Source organism: Paramisgurnus dabryanus, chromosome 5, assembly GCF_030506205.2.
Source record: "Paramisgurnus dabryanus chromosome 5, PD_genome_1.1, whole genome shotgun sequence".
Taxonomy (NCBI): domain Eukaryota; kingdom Metazoa; phylum Chordata; class Actinopteri; order Cypriniformes; family Cobitidae; genus Paramisgurnus; species Paramisgurnus dabryanus.
The window spans coordinates 10,568,836-10,585,849 of NC_133341.1; the positions used below are offsets into that span (position 1 = coordinate 10,568,836).

At 36.4% G+C, this 17,014-nt stretch overlaps 2 protein-coding genes across 3 annotated transcripts; one reads left to right on the forward strand and one right to left on the reverse strand.

The window, feature by feature from the left end:
* Window positions 1-107: 107 nt before the first annotated feature.
* Window positions 108-3,564, reverse strand: LOC135748665 (uncharacterized). Its single transcript, XM_065266930.2, has 4 exons — window positions 3,502-3,564; window positions 2,377-2,449; window positions 1,454-2,128; window positions 108-1,354 (listed from the first exon to the last, which is right to left on the reverse strand). The coding sequence occupies exons 2-4, from the start codon at window positions 2,411-2,413 to the stop codon at window positions 408-410; spliced, it is 1,659 nt and encodes a 552-aa protein (XP_065123002.2). The 5' UTR covers window positions 2,414-2,449; window positions 3,502-3,564; the 3' UTR covers window positions 108-407.
* Window positions 3,565-7,064: 3,500 nt separating this feature from the next.
* On the forward strand, window positions 7,065-13,688 carry LOC135748868 (uncharacterized). Of its 2 annotated transcripts, none has more exons than XM_065267162.2 (5): window positions 7,065-7,335; window positions 7,782-8,285; window positions 8,527-8,652; window positions 12,628-12,718; window positions 12,888-13,688. In XM_065267162.2, the coding sequence occupies exons 1-5, from the start codon at window positions 7,254-7,256 to the stop codon at window positions 13,093-13,095; spliced, it is 1,011 nt and encodes a 336-aa protein (XP_065123234.2). In that variant the 5' UTR covers window positions 7,065-7,253; the 3' UTR covers window positions 13,096-13,688. The 2 variants fall into 2 exon arrangements, with proteins under 2 accessions (XP_065123234.2, XP_065123235.2); XM_065267163.2 differs by having other exon boundaries at window positions 12,891-13,688.
* Window positions 13,689-17,014: the final 3,326 nt, after the last annotated feature.

The following is a 17,014-nucleotide window of genomic DNA, read 5'->3' on the forward strand; positions in this document are numbered from 1 at the left end:
GTGTAATTTAAACCACTAAGAGATGTACAGTAAACAAACAGATAAAAGAATTAGAGTAAAATGTATAAAGAAAAGACATTTAAAATACACAACGACTGCGTGACAGATAGAAAGTGTCATGTACTTTTTATTTCAAACTCTTTCAATGACATTTGGTTCAAGTTTATTGTCGACAGTAACATGTTTTCATAAACATCTATAAATAGGTTTACAGACCAATTGTATTCTGCTCAAAATCTGTATAATACTAATAAACTAACTAACATTTTAAAATGCAGACTATAAGAGAGTTAAAGTTTTTTTTTAATGACAACAAGATTAGTATTTATGTTAGAATAACATTTTTTTGGATGTATTTGTAGAAACTAATCGATTCAAGTTTGGCCGAACAAAAATTCATTTACACTTCAGGATTTTTCTTTTTGCTTAACTGATGTCAGATTTAATTTATCTTCACTATGGCCAAACACTTTCATGTGTTTTTTCAAACTAGCAGTCTGCTTAAAAAGTTTTCCACATTCTGGGCATGGAAAAGGAGCCTGTCCAGTGTGGAGCATAACATGGGCATTCATGCCGTTTCGATGGCGAAACGTCTTAGAGCAATAGGTGCATTTATAAGGCCTTTCCCCAGTGTGTATACGCATATGAGCATAGTAGCCAGAAAGCTGGGAATATGCCTTTGGACAAAGCTCACACTTATGAGGTTTTTCCCCTGTGTGCGTTCGGAGGTGTCTCGTCAGGGAACCAGGATCTCTGAATCCCTTTTTGCACTCACCGCAAACATAGGGACGAGCACCTGTGTGAGTTAACATATGTACGCGCAGCCCTGCATTGCTGCGGTACGTTTTGTTGCAGATCTTACAGTGGTGTGGTCTGTCTGTGGTGTGAACACGCTTGTGTACCGTCAGCACTTGGAGCTGTTTAAAGCTCTTGTCGCACAGCGAGCACTTATGTGGCCTGTCTTCAGAATGCACAGCTTGGTGAGCAGCCAAATTACTCCGAGTTCTAAAGCAATGACCACAATCATCACAGACAAAAAGTCGGTTATTGGTGTGGATCTGCATGTGACTGCGCAGATAATTTAAACGTGAGAACTTCATATCGCAGTGCTCACATGAATAAGGACGTTCTTTGGAGTGCACGGTTAGATGATCTTGCCAGTGGTTCCACAATCTGAAGCACATTCCACACTCGGTGCACTTGAAAGGTTTTTCTCCTGTATGTGTGCGTTGATGAGTAGCAAGGTTAGCAGAAGAACGAAACTTTTTATCACAACTGTCACAGGAATATGGCAACTCTCCTGCATGAATCAGTAAATGCTCCCGCAAATGTGCCGCACGGTGGAATTGTTTACCTAGAGCAAAACAGAGAAAAATATGAGAACATGCATTGGGTTCAAAAAGTAATGCTGGTTATTTAAAGTATTGCAGCTTTTGTAATTCTGATGACCTACCACACTCGGTACAACTGTGCTGTTTATCTTCAGAGTGAATTTTTTGGTGTGATGTCAAGTCACTGCATCTAGCAAATCTGTGGCCACAGTGTTCACATTTATATCTTTTCACACCACTATGCAGAATCATATGGGTGTAGAGAGAGCCCGTCTGGGTAAAGCCTTTTTTACAGATTTTGCAAGTGAAAGGACGATCCCCCGTGTGCGTGCGCATGTGAATCTTCAGTCCGGACTGGTTGACAAAGCACTTGCCACATACATGGCACTTACATGGTCTTAAATGACGATGTGCCGTCTGGTTATGATTCATAAGGTCCATTTTGCTCTTCAGTACCATGCCACACTCTTTACATGGATATTTACCTTCCACCCATTGATCAGAGAACCTGGGCTTTTTCTCCTTTTCACTGATTTTGGCTTTCTTGCTCCCTTTAGACAGGATGTGACCTGCATGTTTTGCAGAAATCTTGACACTGGTGATTGGTTTGCTCTTTGCATTTCCATCAACATGTGGGTTTTCTTTGCAGTTGTAACGATTAATGTACGAGGATAATTTTTTCAGTATATTTTGTCTTCCATATTTGTCATGTGTGTGGGGGGCATGGGGGTTTATTTGATCAATTGGTTCCTCTTTGGTAATGAATGTATTGTTTTTATTCTTACATTCAGGTAAACCTGCACAAAAAAACACGCCGATATAAAATAATGTGTATTATCACAACTCAACACGTTTATAAACAGCAATATTATTAAATTCTATTATTACTGTAATGTCTAGATACAAGTTAACACTGCATTTTTACATTAGCGTCCTAGCAAGCAGACGTGCAACCGAGGTTCTCAACAAACACTGATGTCATGCTTTTAAATGAAAAGGTTTTAAGATAGAGCATGCACAACTGACTAATTGGGAATTCGCTTACTTTTACTTAACCCGGTTTGTTGCGAGCGTGTCCGCATGTTTACAGTCGTGCATACAGCGTAGCGGCTGCTTCCCGCGTGTATGCTTCTTCTTCTTCTTCTTCTTGTATGATTTGCGGCAGTTTAGACACTGCTATGGTGTATTACTGCCCTCCACAGTTCATCTGAAGAACTTTTCCTCACAGTTTATATCCTTGAGTAAAGACCGGTGTGGAGTAAAAAATTTATTAAAGCCTTTGCTGTTACATAATCCATATTTCCAAGAATCGTTTTTAAAGATAAAGATGATATTCCTGAATCCATCAGCTCAGAAAACATGCGAGTTCTTGCATCATGAAGATTTTCACATTCCATTACTACATGTTTCACAGTTTCTAATTCTCCACACTCACATCTACCATCAGGATGTTTGCCTACTCTTGCCAGCCCAAAATTCAGTGCACAATGTCCCAGTCTTAATCTAGTGATTACCACACGATCCCTCCTCTCTAATCTTGTGTTTGGTGTGTGCATTAATGTGGGTTGTATTGAAAAAAAGTGTCTGCCTTTATTTCCCTTTTCCCATTCTTTCTGCCATAATTCCTTTATTTTTTCCCGTATAATAGTTTTACACTCTATTCTTCCATACATCACTTTCAGGTCAACTTCGCTCTTATATGTGGCCTTTTTTGCCATCTCATCAGCTTCTTCATTTCCATGAATCCCCACATGTGCAGGTATCCATATAAAACCCACTGTATTTCCCTTTTTTATCACCCGATTTATTGCTAGCAGAACTTCAATAACTAAATCTGGTCTAGCCTCACTTTTCCTGCTCTTAATGGTCATTAGAGCTGCAGTAGAATCTGAGCATATCACATTTCTCCCAGGTCTTTGTCCTTCCATCCATTCAAGGGCCCACAAAATTGCTACTAATTCTGTAGTTAAAACCGACATGTTATCTGATAATCGAAGACCTTGTTTAACACATAATTGGGGAATACTTATCCCTATTGCTGTTTTTCCATCAATTGGGTTCACAGAGCCATCAGTATATATTTGCTCACATTGTGTCCAATTTCTTTTAAGATGATCATAAACCGTAGCTACTATATCACCACTGTCTTCTTTTACCTGTTCCAGCATGGCGCGTGTATGCTGCTCCCAGCTTCTTCTCTCTATCGGCCACGGACATCTTATCTGCGCATGCGCAAACATCTTTCGATTGGCTTGCAGCAGAGTTGTAGAAGTGTTGCCAGAGTGAGCGATTTTGATTGTGCCGGTATAATGCGTTTGGACTGGTGGGGGACAAAATTTGGGCAGGTTTCAGACATTTGCATTATTTAATTTGTTCACAGAACACAAGTGTGCACCACCAATGCTGTGTTCTTCAGGATCCTGTAGGGTTGCCACCAACAGCATGTTCTCATGCGTGCATGTATGTTACATATGCAAAATTTCGTTCATTGATTGTTTATTTTGTTTTGTTTCTCATGTGGACTGTTGTAAAGGAACTGATGCAAGCTATTCATCACTTGAGTTTATCCATAATTGCTCAAATGTTCCTTCACCTAACAGAAAACAATGCGTTAAAATGAACAAATCCTTTCTTAGAGTGCAGTAAAGATCATCTGTGTCTGTGTAATCAAACACATTTTTTGTGCCTTCAGACTATATTTGAAGAGTTTGATTTTAAGAAACCCTGTTTAAAATTCAAAACATGTTTAGTATTATGTTATCATGTTTTTATTGTGTTTTATGGTGCTACTTCACTGTATTTTTTAGTTATGAAGGCTTAAATCAAAACAAGCCAACTGCAGTTTAATTTATGTAAATTGGAATGCAAAAAAGGCGAGATTAAAAAAAACAGATTTATCTGGTTTTGGCACCAAACTTTTTTGTTTTTAGCTGTAGGCTAATTAAAATGAACCACAAAGAAAACAACTAGATTTCTTTGACAAAACAAGTACATTCCTCAAATTTTTCTTGTAGTTTCCTCTCACATAGCTGCCCCAAAAGTATGGAGGACCACAAGAGTCATGCAAAATGTAATAAAGAACTTCAATATTTAATAACTACCTGGACAATAAAATAGCAATTAATACATTTGTTTAAAAATTCATAAATTAATCTTTAAATAAATTGACAAAGTTATTGGATTTGCTTTTCGTTTTAGCCTCTCTATTTAGCTTTTCCGTGACTCTTTGGGTCCTTGCAAATGGTCAAATGAGAAATGCAAATTAGCTATGGCCAGGTGGATGTAACAAGCTCACTGATTGGCTCTGATTGTACATCATGCGCAGATTTATAGATCTCGGATAAGGACCCAAAGAGTCACGGAAAAGCTAAATAGAGAGGCTAAAACAAAAACCAAATCAAATAGCGAAAAGAATAAGGAGAACCATTGGGAAAATGAAAACAGAAATGTTAAACGGAAATGCCCTTTTAAATGCCTAATTTAAACCTGTATTTGTAGTTCAATTTATAAATCCAGTTATTTATTTCTCTTTTCAAATTGCTTTTTGAAATACATTTTGAAATTCCATTATTTAATTAAGACTTTATAAATGCAATTTAAAATGATGAACTTATAGAGTGTTTTATGTTGTTTTTGTAAATTCTTATATTAATTTGAACTATTTATTAATGGATTAATATTTCATTTCTACATTATTTTTATAATCTCACTTTTTATTGCCTAATAAAATGTTACATAATTATTTTTTTTGTAACTTTGTCAATTTATTTATAGATTAATTAATGCATTTTTAAACAAATGTATTAATTGCTATTTTTATTGTCCAGGTAGTTATTAAATATTGAAGTTCTTTATTACATTTTGCATGACTCTTGTAGTCCTCCACTAAAGCTCCCTTTTGACACCTGCGGAAACAAAGATTTGCACAGTGAGCCACTCAATAGGCAAATCTTTGTTTTCCGCAGGTGTCAATCTCAGATAATTTAGGAGTTTTCTCGCATATGGTCATTCTAAGCAAAAAGTGTCTAAGAAATTCTAATTCAATATATTATTTTATGTGAATGATTAGGCAGGATTTCACATCATTTTGAAGAAAAAACTCAAGACTAGATCCAGTTTCAATCAAGTCTTATGAAAATATGTTTAGTATGGGATTTATGGGCTTATATCAGTGACTTAAAAATGTAGCTTTGTCAAAAACCACGCATAATTTTTCTCTCAAAAATACAAACATATATGCATGTTGCTCAAATAAATGTTAAGACCCCAGAGGGTTAAAATAAATAGATTAATTATAACTATATGTAATCGGCCGCCATGTATTGATAAATGAAGCCCTATGAGATTTACAACAGTAGGCTAAGGTTTAACTCGGACAAAAATTCAGTTCAATTCAATTCAGTTTGTTGTCAGAAAACCCAGGTTTTTGTGTTTTACTTTTTTACATAAAAACATAAAGAATATTTTTTAAATATACAATCTTGATATCTTTAATATTGACTGAGTAAGGCCATGTCAAATATTAAAATCAATGTGAAATCAAACATTGATGCTCCAAATCTCAAAATTTTATTCAGACTTTAGGCTGGATTTTACAGGAAGGGTCACATTTGTCACACATAATATTATTACAGAGGATACAACTTGCAATGGTCAGATCGTCAATGGTCAAAACAACAATAATAAAATACAAAACAACAAAAATAAAATACAAAACAACAATAATAAAAGAAGTATGACAAATATAAAAATATAAACAAAATGTTGTCCTATGTGTAAAACGGGGAAGTACAAATATGCACAATGGTTATTCAAACAAACCAAACCAAACACTCCTATTATAAAGTTTTGCAGATAAATGGAGTAAATTTCAGACTTCTCTGCAGCACAATGGCATGCTTGTGATGAAGTCACATACTTGCAACCTGCATCCTACATGCATTCAAAATCTGCCTCAGATCTACACGTGAAAGGTCTGAGTGTTAGCATCCTGTAAGAGGGACAAGGTTTCCTTTCAGATTTTCAGAGGAGCATTGTTTTTCTCCAATATGAATAAAGAAAAAAAAATCACAAATAAAACAGAACTGATTTCTTCAAATACAGGCTACAATGTCTACTTTTAATTGGATTGCAATATCAAAACATATCACGATTTAAATTACATTTAAACATGCAATGTCATTATTGTTAAAATACTTTTATTTGATTTTCTCGATTGCATGTATTATTTGTTTGTTGTTTTCTGTTCTTTTCTAGTAATAAGTTTCTTTTGCACTTGCAGCACCATAGAAACACAGAAAGGTGGAAACATTCTGTAAGTGTTTTCGCCCCAGTTAAATATGGCCTGGCTCCATTGACATCAACTTAGCAACAACATAGCAACCAGAACAGAAGCTTTGTCATCTGAGTTTGTCATGAATGGAATGCCATTCAAGCGGCTGAATGCTGCTGCCTCATAAAAAATAAGGATCCTTGTTCTGCATTAAACCTCTGTAAATTATCATTCAGAATGGAATTTCTTTGCTTAGCTATTGTCTGAAACTTAAAAAGGCACATTTTAAATAACATCTTTAAAAAGTTTACACAATAACATTTTAAGAAGTTTTGTTATAGTTCTTTATGCTTTTGGTTGTTTTAGTTGTTTTTGTGTTTTTATTGTTCTTCTTCATTCTTAATTTCCAACGTGGGAGGGCACTTATTTTGCCTTTCACCCTTCTTCTTCATTAGTATTCTGTTCTCACTCTTTGAAGATTTTTGCACTCTATGCACTATAAATTTCTTTCGCCCTCCAAGTGAAAGTCTGTTTTTCTACAGTGCCCAGTATCTTGTGGATCAACAACCTTTCGCTCGCATTTATTCTGTATCGGTTGGATCAGAGCACTTTTTAACAGTGAACTGGGTGTCTAATCTTCATTATTATTAATGTGCTGTGTTCCCGGGGAGATGGATGAAAGTTGGAGAGGATTTTGGACTTTCTTCCTCATAACAACACTTGTTTTCAAAGGTATTTTGGAAATCACTTACTATGTTTTATTTCTACAAATAAACAAAGTTAGCACTTTCAATGATTACAATTTATGTGAAATCCATGCAGACTAAAGTCTAATATTTTAGGATTAACATCAAAGTTAGATTTCACTCATCTTTCTCTTATTCAGTCAATAAATAGTAAAGATATCATGGTTATTTTTCGCAGGTTCTTTTTAAAGAATGTTATATTACGTAGAATGATGTTATGTAAAAAACAGTTAACACAAATACAAAAAAATGACTTTAGCTGGGTTTCTGGGACAGGGTCACATTTTTTCATGGGGTCTTAAATGTTTTCAAACAAACTTCATATATACCACATCCATCTGTCAGTTAGTAGCAAATGTATTACATGATTTGATGCAAGGATTCACGAACTTTCAGTACCAATAAAGTAACACACTTCCTTTCTCCTTGTAGAAAGTACAGGATTCCAGATCAAGAATGAAGAGCTGAGAAAGTGTATAGAAGTAAACGAAGAGCAGGTTGGTGATAGGTTAAGCCTGCAGGAGTGCAGAACAGATTTTGCTCTACAGGAATGGCACTGGAACCCTGTGACCCGCACCCTCAGCAATCCACAGACGGGAGAGTGTGCAACTGCACCCCAGATCCAGGATCACGAGGTTGTTTGGTTGCAAGCTTGCAGGTCTGAGGAGGAGGATAGTGAGGGCCAGACCTGGAGTTGTTCTAAAAAAGGTCTCTTGACATTACATGGCAAGGGTCTGCACCTGAGTGCACGGCATGATTCCTCCAAGCTCTTCCTTTCCAAAGACCGCAAAAAAGGCAGCAAGTGGAAGACACTGGTTAATCAAACGGTATGCGAGGAGGGAAACAGTACACATCATGGCAAGAATGTGTTGCAAGAATCACAACAGACAGTTTGGACCGGACCTAGAATCCTCACTAATATTCACTATTGGCATTGTAAGGGAGTTTGTTGAAGAGTTCCATGATTTATGTTTCATTCCATCAATTTGATTAATAGCATATCATACACATCTTCTAACTCCACTGAATTCTGCCAAGCATCGCTTTATATCATCATCTGGGTCATGTGTCTGTTTACATTCACACCTCAATTCAAGTTGTGCATTGTATTTTGATATGAATAATTTTTATACTATCAACATACTAATGTTGTTTCATTTTCGTATTTTTGCCTCAGCTGGGAGTAAAGACCTGACTGCTCCTAAAACTACTAAAGTAACAAAGACCACTGATGCATTGCATGAACCTCAAAGTAGCATGGGACCTGAGGGACCTTATATAAATGTGTTTCCAGCAGAATATGGTGAGTATGAAGTGTTCAGACAGTACTTTAGCTTACTAAAATAAGTTTTAGTTATGTTTAGTTTTAGTTTACTAAAATAATTTTAGGTGAGGTAAATAAATAAACATTTCCAAAGTTTAACTCTGTCCCCGCCTTTGAATTAAAAGAAAACATTTGCATAAAAAGTGTTCTTGATGAAGTTTTATGTTAATCTGCCATACCGCAATTATACACTAGATGGCACTTTCAAATTTTATGAAAAAACTGAAGCCAAAAACGTTATTTACTAATTTTAAACAATGTGTATGTTTTGATAATCGTTCTGAATCTGATCTCTAATTCCTTCACAAAAATGCAGTTATTTCAGCTTTTTGCAAAAAAAATTATTTTTAAAGAAAAATACATATTTTAGAGTTTATAAGCAGAGAAAAAATATAAGTAGGATGAAAGTTTTTTCCCGTTTTGTTTGTTTGAAAGCAGAGGGTCTGTTCTTTCATTTGATATATTTGTATGTTTATATATTTTTAGAAGAAATTTACCTGGAAGGCATTTTGTGAACCTTTTGTGAAAATAACAAAAAAATGCTGGGGGGCAACTTTTCAAAAAATGGCTGAGCGGGGAACAGTGGCGTAGCAAGTCAGTCCCGGGCCCATATGCAAAAAAAATTTATGGGCCCCCTTAAGCCCCCCCACCTTGCCCGTTGGCACTGTTAACTGTGTCGCATACAAAAATATATTTATTGCAGCCACAAATAAAATTAAATTGAAAAAAAAATCTTAATTAAAAGCTGGGGCGGGCCCAAGGCCAGGCCCCCTATGGGCCCATGCCCATTTGCACGTGCATACCCTGCATGCCCAGACGCTACGCCACTGGCGGGGAATGAGTTATTTCCAAAGCCTTGATCCTATATTTTACACTTTTAAAAATAAAGGTGCTTCATGATGCCATAGGAGAAATATTATTGGCTGGATGGCTCTATAAAGAAACTTTCTGTTTCACATAAGTTTTTTTTTTGGTAAAAGGAGAACATGTTAAAGAAATTATTCATTATTCTTTAAAGAACCTTTAACTAACATTCTTTGAGGCACCAAACATGGTTCTTCTATGGCATCAAAGTAAAAACCTTTAAAGCACCTTTATTTTTAAAAGCTCCTATGGTCTGATTCACAATTTTACATTTTCTTTGTTGTGTAAGTCTGTATAAGTACATGTTTACAATATGCAAAAGATACATAACCCAAAGTAAACGATGACGCGAGTTATCGTCTCCAACATAAATCTCTTTTATTGGACTACAACAAACACACAGATTGTAGGAAACAGTTTACTTTCTGGGATTGGTGATGTAGACAAGACATTATCCTAATTCCTCCCGCTTCGGACTCACAACCTGTAAATTAACTCCTGTTAGCAACTGAATCTTTCAAACATGGTAAGGAGCGTCACATTTCCGGCTGAGATATTCAGGCCGATCACAACGTACAGATTAGCTGGCCAATCAGGGACACAGAGCTTTTCAAATCTGTTCGTTTAAGGAAGAGAGTTAAATCTGAAGCTACAAAAATGTACTGTATGTGGAAAACAGTGGTGTCAAAAGTATTCATATTCATTACTCAAGTAGAAGTATAGATACTAGGGTTAAAAAAAGACTTTTGTAGAAGTTGAAGTATCAACTCAAACTTTTTACTCAAGTAAAAGTGAAAAAGTACTGGTTTCAAAACTACTTAAAGTATAAAAGTAAAAGTAATGTAAGGAAAAAATTTCATTACGGAAAAAAGCCTATAGGCCGCGCCACAGGGGCCTTTTGTGCAGTACCCTATCTCCTCTAAAACATGTTTCTAAAGGCCATAATAACTATAGTGTTATATTAAAAATGTTAATGTTAAACAATTTGGGATGCACTAGGGCCAGGGGTAGGCAACATCAGTCCTGGAGTGCCGATGTCCTGCAGATTTTAGCTCCAACCCTTATAAAACCTTGGCTACCTGTAGTTTCAGGTGACTTTATAGACCTTTATTAGTTTGTTCAGGTCTGCTTGTTTAGACCTGGAGCTAAACACTGCAGGACATCGGCACTCCATGTTGCCTACCCCTGCACTAGGCTATCTGTTTCAACCACATACGGTACATGCCCATTAAAAATGAACGCATTTCAATACAATGCGAACAAATACATTAAAGCAGTGGTTCTCAAACTGGGGACCGCGAGATGGTGCCAGGGGCCCCAGTTTTATAATATTTTATGAAATACATTACTTTATTATAAATTCTGTGTAATTAAACCTCAAAAAATAAGGCTACTAAACAAAAGCAATACATTGTATAATTTAATGTTTTGTTTAATTCAAATTGTAAGTTTTAGAATGTTTATGTCATACATTTTCTTTGGGGGGTCGTGAAGGAATCCACTGTACACAAGGGAGGCGCGAAAAAAAAAGGTTTGATAACCACTGCATTAAAGAACCACATATGTGTACTACTGAGCATTAACATGTGTTCCGTAGAGATGAAGATATGATGACTAGTTGCCTATAAATATTCTAATGGTGCAAAAAGTCAAACTTCAGAGCAGGGCCGCTGCTGGCAAAACTTTTACAGTGGTGCCCTCTTTAGTTAAAAAACAACAAAATCACACACAACTATAGTATGTGTGAGAATAGAAATATGCTATTGTTATCATTTAAAATTTTATTTTGACAGCAACACAAACTACAATTATACAAATATGCAATTATATATTATAGCCTATATTCCTGTATCTGTACTTGTGTAGCTAATGGACTTTAGTACACTTTACTTTAGTCAGTATAAATCCAAGCAATTAAGGAGAATTACTAAATGTCTTTATTGTAAGTAAATTAAAAGTCAGGTTTAAGGAAACAGTTGATGTCTATTAACAAAAGCAAAAGTTGGTATGTATGGTTATGTGTTTGATTGATTTAACACTCAAGCATTCAGCTAAGTAGGTTTTGTTAATGCAAATAAAATTTAGGGTAGTTAAGCATATACAAAACAACAGATGTCTTTAGCATAGATATCTTTGCCATGCTTCAAAACGCAACGCAGCACAATGTCATTTAAGTTGAACAACTGAAGTTACATTATATAAATTGGTATTGTTACACTATTTAAATCACACAGATGAGTTGGTGTCAGCAGCCAGCTTACACAGGCTTGTGAATGTGAACTGACCTGAAAGTGATCCGCGAGTTTTATTTCGTACTTTTCCATTTGAAGACAGAATGCCGCGTTCTGTTACTGTACAAACGGATGGCGGATGATATCAAAGCATCGCGAGAGCAAACTGCTCTGCATGCTTTCTAATCGCTCTCGCGGTTCTTTTATGTTTTTCTGTGCAGCAGCATCGAACAAACTTTTGATCATCTGCAGTCAGCTGGGGGGCGGGGATTGCGTACAAACCAATAGGGTGTCGGAATGGTGTATGTTTATACTTTTCATCCAACCACAATCGCATTTATCTGGATGATGCAATTTATCAAGATAGGTTTTTTTAACGATGACCAGCCGGAATGAAAAAAAGCAAACAAGACGAAATAATAGAAGCAACGAGGCGATTTTTAAAATGTAAGGAGTAGAAAGTACAGATAATTGCGTGAAAATGTAAGGAGTAGAAGTAAAAAGTCGTCTGAAAAATAATTACTCCAGTAAAGTATAGATACCCAAAATAGCTACTTAAGTAAGGTAACAAAGTATTTGTACTTCGTTACAGTACTTGACACCTCTGGTGGAAAATAATGTGTTTTTAACCATAAACCACGCTAACATATTGTATTATACCAAATACACAAAATAACCTTGTTTTTAGCAATGAAATAGGTGCACATTAAAACTGTTGTTACCTTTTGTCCACGTGAGGGCAGTAGAGGAGAGGAAAGCACATTAGCAATGCTGTTTTGGTAGGAATAAGACTCATGAAGTTTAATCAGCAGTTTAAGGAAAACGTGAAACAATTAAAAAAAAGATTGTTTATTAACAGGAGCAGGCTGGAAAATGACTATGTTGCTTCTGAGCTCATTGGCTCTGTTACTTGGACTTGTTATTCTCATTCTAAACATCTATCAGAACAGGTAAGATACTCTTTGTTTTGGGTAAATAAACCAACATTCTTCTCCAGAAGCCTTTAGAAAATGCTTATGGTGAATGGCAGCATTTATTTTGTGATTGTACATAAATCAGTTTCATAAAAAGACTAAACACAACAAGGCTTTTCCCTTTCTTCATCCTCTTCATGCTCAGAAGAAGGAAGACCGTCGTGGTGCTGAAATCTTACACTCCAACAGGAGAGGCCAGTCAACCAGGCTCTCCTGTGCCTAGTGAAAGAGCTCCACTAACCCAGCACCCCATGAATCCTGCCCGGTCACCTGTTATTCAGCGAGGCGAAATCCTTGTTGAATGGAAAGATGGAACAGTCACCCCGCTGTTTGAAACACACCTAACTGACTAGAGGCTGTACTCATAGTTAATTTTCTTGTTTTGTTCCCGTCGTGTCAGTTGAGTTTTTTTGAAGTAAGATCTTTATTCACACGTCCAACCAACATCTTACGAAAATCACAGACATCTGTTGGGATTACTGTGCTCAGAATACCATCCCTCTGCAGAAAAACTGATGTTGGGATGTGATCAAGGAAAATATTCTGTACCTAGCCAAAAAGTTAAGGTATCTTCAGGTCGTATTCAGTTTAAAACATTGGTTTTCAAACCCAGTGGGCCTCCAGGAGGTCCTAAAAAGATATACTGTATAATAAATATTGAAAGCTTAGTTTATGTTACAGAGAAATATACATTAATATATAAAATATTATACCACAAGCACTCTTAGTATTAGTATTAATATTTTATTTAATACATGTATTCAGTTCAATGCCAGTAAGCCTGAATATGTTCATGTATACCACTAATGTAGATTATTCTTGATCTACATACAGTATGCATAACTAAAATGTATATTAGTTAAGCTAAATAAAGTTTAGTCTAGTTCACATCACATGTAATCACATTTTACATTCCTAAATAAACTATTGTTGACTTAAATATTCATAGCTTTGTTCATAACTTTTTTGTTCATAACTGCATTGAAACACCACCTCAACTGTTTTGGCATGTATATTATTATTATTTAGCTACCATGGATGTTTCTGTTGACACATTGCTATGTAAAGATCTCCTAATCTTCAAGAAATGGAGAACATGTCCGTACAGGTGTGTTGTTAGGGTGGAAAGCCTATTTTAAAGACAAGTGGGAGAGAAAACTAAATGAGGGGTTGACATAAAAACATGAAAAATTATAGCTAGCAAAATGTGAAAATCAAAGTGTTGGATTTTCACATGCTCTTTATTACTTGTCATGTTGTATTGCTTCACATGTTTTAGGCTAAACGCTACAAAAAGTTTTAACATTGTAATCCTGACCCCAAATTAATTAATATTTAACATTTTTTAGATAAATAGTGAAATTAGTATTCATCTCTTTTATTTTGTCAAGAAATAAAAAAGTCCTGTTACTCCAAATCGCCTTTTAGAGAATTTGTGACCATTATAGTACAATGACAAATCTTGCATAAGATCAATCTGAGGACGAGTTTTCGAAATATCTCTTACATCTGCATACCGCCATAATGCTGTGGTTTTTATTGTATATGGCTACAAACCTGACAGACTTGAATTATGAAGTTTGTGTTATGTGACTACGAATGTTGCAAGCTTGCTTTGCTAACACTTCTGAATACATTCACAGGCACATAAACACTTTAATTGTTTCTCTTGCAAATATTTATTAGTTAAACCTTGTAGACAAAGGAACAATCAAGAAGATGAAGACACGTCTCTACCAGTAAAAGGGTGTGATAGCCAGTTTAAAGCAGTTTGAGGTGCATGTTCACGTTTTTGAAAAGTGTTTGCCACGTTTCAAGTCTATGTTTTTTAGTTAGATTTTTATGATTATTTACAAGAAAGTAAAGTTATGGTATCTGCTTAAGGTAGCATTACCACATATACCGACACCTGCCAGAAATAAGATCACTGTAAGCATGGTGGTTTCCTGGACAGGGCTTATCCTAGTCCCAAACTAAAATGCATGTTTGAGCTGCCTTTTTTAAAAACATCTTTCACTGACATGTCTTAACATATCAATGCCATTGTTTATTTCAAGATGTGTTTGTAAAAACTACTTAAATGTCCTAATATGACTAAGGTCTAGTGCCAGATTAATCTTAACCCTGTCTGGGAAACCGCCCAGTAGTGTTTACTGAAACATAATGATGAATCATGATCTTCTATACATTTAATTACCACGTAGGCTACTGTACAATATGAATGAATAGTCATTTACACAGGTTTCTATGTTTTGCTAAATGCACACATCAAATAAGGCGATATCACTGCTCTCCCATATGTAATACAGGTATCCTTTACATAAATGTGAAGGATATACATCAATTGCTTATAGTTGGTTTTGTACACACAAAGAAGATGCGCTATCCCATAGGATGTTCATTCAGATAATAGAGGATGTCCCCACCCAAAATAATACGACTTGAGTCTCTGTCTGCCTTCGGTGGCCCTGTTTCTATTGGCTGTATATTCATATCTCCAATCACAACCAATTGTCAACTCCCAGAGGTATTCAGTTATGCGATTTAGATGTAATGGTCTTGTGCACCATCTACACGTATCCTGCTTTATAAAAGCCCATGAGGAAACTAAAGAAGCTAGGAATGATCTGATAAATTCAATAAATTCTGAGTAATTGTACATTCCTGAACAAAACATAGGAACTATTTGTGCAAGACATGTGAAGCGAAGCTCTTCAGTTCTCTGTTTGTAATGAATAGAGCAGTGTGCAGTGATAAACGTGTATGAGCACCGTTACACTATAGGAAAGTTTTGGTTCTTCTTTTACCATAACCTGATTTAAAAGATTACAAGCCAACAAGCGCTTTTTATTTAATGGGGTAACTGAAATAACAATAGGCGAGTCTTTGAGATTGAGCACAAAAGGTCATAAATGATGGATAGACAACACTGTGTATAGGTTGTTAGATTTCAAAGTTGAGGCCGCAAAGGAGAATCTGAAAAGTAAATACACCGTGAGACAATGTGGCCAAAAATGGCCTCTAGCTATACATCTTTGCACCTAAAGAGGTTATATTAGAAACTCAAGTGTACATATTGGCATATTGCAAATGGTACATATAAACTCACCTAAAGGATTATTAGGAACACCATACTAATACTGTGTTTGACCCCCTTTCGACTTCAGAACTGCCTTAATTCTACGTCGCATTGATTCAACAAGGTGCTGAAAGCATTCTTTAAAAATGTTGGCCCATATTGATAGGATAGCATCTTGCAGTTGATGGAGATTTGTGGGATGCACATCCAGGGCACGAAGCTCCCATTCCACCACATCCCAAAGATGCTCTATTGGGTTGAGATCTGGTGACTGTGGGGGCCATTTATAGTGAACTCACTGTCACGTTCAAGAAACCAATTTGAAATGATTCGAGCTTTGTGACATGGTGCATTATCCTGCTGGAAGGAGCCATCAGAGGATGGGTACACTGTGGTCATAAAGAGATGCATGGTCAGAAACAATGCTCAGGTAGGCTGTGGCTTTTAAACGATGCCCAATTGGCACTAAGGGGCCTAAATTGTGCCAAGAAAACATCCCCCACACCATTACACCACCACCACCGGCCTGCACAGTGGTAACAAGGCATGATGGATCCATGTTCTCATTCTGTTTATGCCAAATTCTGACCCTACCATCTGAATGTCTTCACAGAAATCGTGACTCATTAGAACAGGCAACATTTTTCCAGCCTTCAACTGTCCAGTTTGGTGAGCTTGTGCAAATTGTAGTGGAGATGAGTGGTACCCGTTGGGGTCTTCTGCTGTTGTAACCCATCCGCCTCAAGGCTGTGCGTGTTTTGGCTTCATAAACGCTTTGCTGCATACCTCGGTTGTAACGAGTGGTTATTTCAGTCAAAGTTGCTCTTCTATCAGCTTGAATCAGTCGGCCCATTCTCCTCTGACCTCTAGCATCAACAAGGCATTTTCGCCCACAGGACTGCCGCATACTGGATGTTTTTCTCTTTTCACACCATTCTTTGTAAACCCTAGAAATGGTTGTGCGTGAAAATCCCAGTAACTGAGCAGATTGTGAAATACTCAGACTGGCCCATCTGGCACCAACAACCATGCCACACTCAAAATTGCTTAAATCATCTTTCTTTCCCATTCTGACATTCAGTTTGGGGTTCAGGAGATTGTCTTGACCAGGACCACACCACTAAATGCATTGAAGCAACTGCCATGATTGATTGATTAGATAATTGCATTAATGAGAAATTAAACAGGTGTTC

Coding starts and splice junctions, on each gene's coding strand:
- LOC135748665 (XM_065266930.2), bottom strand. CDS start 2,413: ATGCGGACACGCTCGCAACAAACCGGGTTAAGTAAAA. Junction 2,129..2,376: donor ACAAACCGGGTTAAGTAAAA/GTAAGCGAATTC, acceptor TTTTTTGTGCAG/GTTTACCTGAATGTAAGAAT. Junction 1,355..1,453: donor GCACAGTTGTACCGAGTGTG/GTAGGTCATCAG, acceptor GTTTTGCTCTAG/GTAAACAATTCCACCGTGCG.
- LOC135748868 (XM_065267162.2), top strand. CDS start 7,254: ATGTGCTGTGTTCCCGGGGAGATGGATGAAAGTTGGAGAGGATTTTGG. Junction 8,286..8,526: donor TAATATTCACTATTGGCATT/GTAAGGGAGTTT, acceptor TTTTTGCCTCAG/CTGGGAGTAAAGACCTGACT. Junction 8,653..12,627: donor TGTGTTTCCAGCAGAATATG/GTGAGTATGAAG, acceptor GTTTATTAACAG/GAGCAGGCTGGAAAATGACT.